This window comes from Penaeus monodon, chromosome 7 (genome assembly GCF_015228065.2).
Source record: "Penaeus monodon isolate SGIC_2016 chromosome 7, NSTDA_Pmon_1, whole genome shotgun sequence".
NCBI classification, from domain to species: domain Eukaryota; kingdom Metazoa; phylum Arthropoda; class Malacostraca; order Decapoda; family Penaeidae; genus Penaeus; species Penaeus monodon.
In genome coordinates this window covers 44836472-44843338 of record NC_051392.1, presented here as the reverse complement: position 1 = coordinate 44843338, position 6867 = coordinate 44836472, and the positions used below count along the sequence as shown (strand labels likewise).

At 27.0% G+C, this 6867-nt stretch overlaps 1 protein-coding gene across 1 annotated transcript in view; it reads left to right on the top strand.

Moving 5' to 3' along the window:
* LOC119575372 (protein KRI1 homolog) overlaps positions 1 to 6494 on the top strand; it is a gene marked incomplete at its 5' end in the record, with an annotated part of 10156 nt that extends 3662 nt beyond the window's left edge. The window contains 1 exon segment of the mRNA XM_037922944.1: positions 6022 to 6494. Within this exon segment, the coding sequence (XP_037778872.1) occupies positions 6022 to 6144 (123 nt within the window).
* Positions 6495 to 6867: the final 373 nt, after the last annotated feature.

The following is a 6867-nucleotide window of genomic DNA, read 5'->3' as shown; positions in this document are numbered from 1 at the left end:
TTTTTGATTATTTATATGTTTTTTTTTATTGTTTATATGTATGTGTATATATATGTATTTATGTGTATATCTCTGTATGTGTTATATTGTATATGTTCTATATATGTATGTATATGTATATATATTATGTATATATATGTATGTGTGTGTATATATATATATGTATATGTATATGTGTATATATATGTATATGTTCATATGTATATTATATATATATATATATATATATATATATATATATATATATATATATATATATATATATATATATATATTCATCTGCTTAGAATTTTGGTGAAAAAGGTGGGGTGGGGGGGATTGCACCATTGAAAAAAGATTAATTGATAATTACTTTTTTTTTTTCCCCCAGTTGTTTGGGTTGACAGTATGATAGTTCATGAGTTATTGTGGTACATGTACCAACTTAAGAGGCTTGTATAACATGCCAAAGATTTTTTGTTAAATGATCTATTTATCGCCTTACTCCAGAAACATACAGAAACCTCAGTTTTAGAAATGTGTTTGTTTTAGAGTGGTATGTTTCATTTAACCCATTGATGTCAGGAGAGCATGTATACATGTGGTGCCCACTGTGATTTTAGTTTTTGTTTTCCCATAGATGGCTCCACAAATGCTTTGTTACCAGGAGTCAGTTACTTGGCTTGCCAGATGTTACTTCTTTGATTTTTTTTATTTTTATTGTATTTACTAGTTAGCACTTATTAATAACTATATAATGCCAATAGTATTCAAAATAAATATGAAAGTTGGTAACAGGTGACCCAAGCTGGCCTAGTAATGGACTCCTTTGAGACAGAGCTTGTGAAACAATTTGTGTATACAAAATTGACAAGGAAAATTAAAATTACAGTGGCCAGTGCAATCAACTGGAACTTACTAGGTTACCTTTGACAGGCACTGTCAATTGTGGTGATGAGGTCTAAAGGCCTGTCCACATGTGTGGAATGATAAGTGTACACAACTGTGGGTATCTGTAAGTGACATCATGGGTTAAGGAAACAAGTATGACTTTACCAAGTAGTTTATCAACCTGTGACATCTTTTACTGGTGCATGTCCTTGTGCCTGCCAATCCTGCCCATTTATTCAGATAGGCCTTTAGTAATGGTAACACTACTGCTACTACTATCTGTTGCTGTTTGGCTCTGTTTAAGATAAGTTTTATGTATTACCTCTATGCTTTTTGTTTAGCAAATTTTCATTGGATTTATTTTTATTTATTGTTTTTTATTTTCTATGGACATAGATATTGTACTATTATAGCTATTATCACTAATATTGTCACTCCTATAAAATCACATATTCCTTAAAATGCCTTCATCTGCCTTTCACAAAAGATACCAGTACAAGTTAGGTTCACTTGCTGCCACTTCTTCATACAATGTCTTGTAAAATGCTTTGGGATTCATAGATCAAGGAGACTGTTCCCCAAATTTTTAAAAACGAGGATAATGGTAAAACAGTAATTTCAATTGAGAAACAAGTGAATTGTTTAATTTATGTATAGCCTTGTCTATCTATCTTGTGACCATGCTTATAAAGTACTTTTGATGTGTTTTGAATAACTTATTCTAATTTGTAATTAAGCATGCTTCTTTTTAATGTGTATTTAATCTTTGTGATGATCTCATAATTTATGGTTTCCTTTAGAGATGGGGGGGAGGGGATGTAAAAGGGGGAAAAATATTTTTTTCCATTGGATTTTAAGATATTTCCTCAGTTGTTGAAATGAGCCTCCTATCCAAATCTTTTATTGGAGCTACAACTTGTAGATGGTAGCACTTGTGGAGTCAGGTAATGTCTGACTTAGGTTTCACAACTGTGCTGGTTCCACTTCAATTATTATTCACAGTTTCAGAAGTTAAATGAAAGTTTATATACATACATTTTTGCTTTTATTATATCCGACTTACAGTTAAAATCGTCAGTGATACCTGAAAATAATCGTTTTCTAATTACATCATGCAATGAACAGAATATCATATTGGGCTTCTATTTGCTTTGTCCCTTTGTAACTCTTGCATAGCTGTGAATATAAAGCAAACATTACAAGGATTAATAAAATAAATTTGCATAAATCTAGTCATTTACTCAATGGTTACCACAATTTTCTTTTCCAATATTGCTAGAACCATAAGGGAAAAAACAAAAACCTTGTTTCCATAATATACAGGAAAGGAAAAAATCTATAATATAAATGTAAAAAAAAAGTAATTCTTCCCACTTCACTTGGTCCATGATACTTTGGGAATATCAAAGTGTTCAGTAAGAGAATCCAAATGTTGTTGAATTCTTCTACTTTTTCCTTGTGTGTCAAGCTAGCTTTCTCAAGATACGCTCGGCTTCCTGTAAAAAAGAATATGAATTTGCTTTATTATAATATACAGGTATGCTTTTGTTTGCAAACTGAACCAAATTGTTATTTATGAGACTGTAATTAAATGATATTAAATAAGGAAAGTGACTAATGGAATGACATGAACCAGTTCATATAATCCATAATAGTATTCAAATGTGCTTTGGAAAAGGGGTAACACACATCTTTACTCTCTCTGTCCTTGATATAATTTTATATATTAGAAATTTCCAGCTGTGTCAGCATCAAAGGTTATACAAAATATAGCAATTGGGTGGGGCTTGGGGGCAAATCCCCAGGTAGAGAGATTTGGTTCAGTATGACAAGGTTTGTAGATTTCTAGAATGGTCAAATGGTTATAAAAAAGACAGACATACATCAAAGGTTAACAGCATTATGGTAATATTGTGGCATAAATGGTACTTTTTGATATGTGGACAAGAGAAGGAAAAGGGAAAAAGGGAGAAGAAAAGACCCTGAAAACTTAGTTGGGGCAAGGCCTGAGGTCCCAGGTAGGGGTGACCCCTCCATGTAATCATGCTGGGGAATCTTTAACAGACCTTATGGAATCATTTGTTTTGTATACTGGAAGAGAATTTTGAAAATATGTTTGGGGTTTGGGACAATCCATTTTTGGATTCTCTATATAACTTACCACTTCTTTTTCCCATGACTAATGATTTTACACAAGCTACAATGATTGGACATGAAGCATATGCAAAAACTACATAAACTAAAAATTTTGCAAAAATTATGTGTATTCTATAAATGTAATAAGGAATACAAGGTAAAATTAAAAGAGAAGCTATTCCGGGAAAAAAAAACCCCTCTTATTTAATTAAATTCCCTTTTTTACCACTGTAGAAGCAACACCATAAGATTTTGCTTTCTGCGATGAAATCAAAATCTCTTTGGGAATTAAATAATTCCAAATGTTTTTAAAATTTTATTTAATGTATTATTCCGATATCAGAGAAGAGGATATTCAAAAAAGCAAATCACCAAGTAGTAATTTAAAAAATGATTCTAATAATTCCAAAAAAAATCTTTTATATTTAATAAAAAAACTATATTGCCAAGAAAACAAGTAAACTCTTTTCCCCATTAAAAATTTCAACTTCAAGTTCAATGGTTTAAATTATTATTTTTTGTGTGGTGGTTGTGTGGGTTGTGTTTGTGTGTGTGTGTGTTTGTGTTGTGGTGTGTGTGTTGTTTGGGGTTGTGTGGGTTTTTATATTATAGTAACATTATCAATAATACATATGTATATATATAATTATTAAATATTATATTTTTTAAAAATTATATCAAAGTATTAAAATCATAATAAAATGATATATATACATATATATACAATGTTTATTATAATATATTACATATGATATATTAAAATTAATTTTCAAAGATATATATCATATATATTCATATGATATATAACTATATTTACATAGTAAAATTACAATTATACATTGTTTTTAATACATATTATACATATTAATTATACATATATAACTTGTATATATATAAAATATTACATATGTTTTAATACATATATTACATATTATAAAAATAACTATATATACTATTAAAATAATTTCAATTTTTACTATGTTATATATACAAAATATAATATGTTAATATACAAAAATACATATGATATTATACATATATTACTTTAATTTAAAACTTTATACATATTATTATAACATATTTTTCATATGTATATTATACATTAATATCATATGATATAAAACTTATATACTATGTTTTTATAATTATATACATATGTAATATTACATATATATAATATGTAATATTTTTATATACATAGTATATATTTATATTATACATATGTATAATATTAATTAAAAACATAGTATAATAATTATATATCATATGTATTATATTTTAAAATAAATATTATAATTTTATATATACATATTTTATTATGTATATATATCTATTATAAAATTTTATATATATACTATTATATATATTTTATTTATACATTTTTATATATATAATATCATATGTTATATATTATATATTATATTATATAATTTATATTATAAATATTTATTATATTATATAAATTTAAAATTATATATTTATATAATTTCATATTATATAATTATATATAAATTTATAAAATTTTATATCTTACTATGATATTATTTTAATACATATTATATATATTATTTATATACATATTATATTTTTTTATACATATTTTTATCATTTAAAAAAACAATTAAAAATTTTTAAAATTTTATATATATTTTTAAATTTTATGTATATTTTAAATATTTAATAATGTATATATATAATTTATATATATTATTTAATATTATTTATGTAATATATAATAAATTTTTTATTATAATTATACTATAATATATAAAAAAAAAAAAACAAAAAACAAAACCAAAAAAAAACCCCCAAAAACCAAAAAAAACAAAAAAATTTAAAAAATTAAATTTAATTAATTTTAATATTTAATAATAATATTTTAATTATTCTTTATTAAAAATTTTTTTTTATTAAATATTAAAAGATTCTGTTTTGGAATTATTAGAATCATGTTTTATAATTACTACTTGAGTGATTTTGCATTTGAATATACTCTCTTTCTCTGTATATCAGGAATAATACATTAACATTAAATCTTAAAATCACTCTAGGAATTATTTAATTCCAATGAGATTTAGATTTCATCAGCAGAAAGCAAAATCTTCATGGTGTTGCTTCTACCAGTGGTAAAATAGGGAATTGTAATTAAGCTAAGCAGGGTTATTTTTTCCAAGGAAGTAGCTTCTCTTTAGATTTGTACCTTGTATTCCTTATTATCATTTATAGAATACACATAATTTTTGCATAATTTATAGATTTTATGTAGTTTCTGCATATGCTTCATGTCCAATTCATTGTATGCTTGCTGTAAAATCATTATGTCATGGAAAGAGAACTGTGGTAAGTTATATAGAGAAGTCCACAAGTGGATTTGGTCCAACCCAATCATATTTGCAAACTTCTCTTTCCAGGTATACAAAACAAATGATTACCATGAATGGTCTGTTAATAGATCTCCTAGCATGATCTCACATGGAGGGATCACCCCTACCTGGGACCTCAGGCCTTGCCTCAACTAAGTTTGCAGGGTCTTTTCTTCTCCCTCTTTCCTTTTCCTTCTCTTGTCCACATATCCAAAAAGTACCATTTATGCCACAATATTTACCATAATGCTGTTAACCTTTGATGTATGTCTGTCTTTTTTATAACCATTTGACCATTCTAGAAATCTACAAACCTTGTCATACTGAACCAAATCTCTCCTACCTGGGGATTTGCACCCAAGCCCCACCCAATTGCTATATTTTGTATAACCTTTGATGCTGACACAGCTGGAAATTTCTAATATATAAAATTTATATCAAGGACAGAGAGAGTAAAGATGTGTGTTACCCTTTCCAAAGCACATTTGAATACTATTATGGATTATATGAACTGGTTCATGTCATTCCATTAGTTCACTTTCCTTATTTAATATCATTTAATTACAGTCTCATAAATAACAATTTGGTTCAGTTTGCAAACAAAAGCATACCTGTATATTATAATAAAGCAAATTCATATTCTTTTTTACAGGAAGCCGAGCGTATCTTGAAGAAAGCTAGCTTGACACACAAGGAAAAAGTAGAAGAATTCAACAGACATTTGGATTCTCTTACTGAACACTTTGATATTCCCAAAGTATCATGGACCAAGTGAAGTGGGAAGAATTACTTTTTTTTTTACATTTATATTATAGATTTTTTTCCTTTCCTGTATATTATGGAAACAAGGTTTTTGTTTTTTTCCCTTATGGTTCTAGCAATATTGGAAAAGAAAATTGTGGTAACCATTGAGTAAATGACTAGATTTATGCAAATTTATTTTATTAATCCTTGTAATGTTTGCTTGATATTCACAGCTATGCAAGAGTTACAAAGGGACAAAGCAAATAGAAGCCCAATATGTATATTCTGTTCATTGCATGATGTAATTAGAAAACGATTATTTTTCAGGTATCACTGACGATTTTAACTGTAAGTCGGATATAATAAAAGCAAAAATGTATGTATATAAACTTTCATTTAACTTCTGAAACTGTGAATAATAATTGAAGTGGAACCAGCACAGTTGTGAAACCTAAGTCAGACATTACCTGACTCCACAAGTGCTACCATCTACAAGTTGTAGCTCCAATAAAAGATTTGGATAGGAGGCTCATTTCAACAACTGAGGAAATATCTTAAAATCCAATGGAAAAAATATTTTTCTCCCTTTACATCCCCTCCCACCCATCTCTAAAGGAAACCATAAATTATGAGATCATCACAAAGATTAAATACACATTTAAAAAGAAGCATGCTTAATTACAAATTAGAATAAGTTATTCAAAACACATCAAAAGTACTTTATAAGCATGGTCACAAGATAGATAGACAAGGC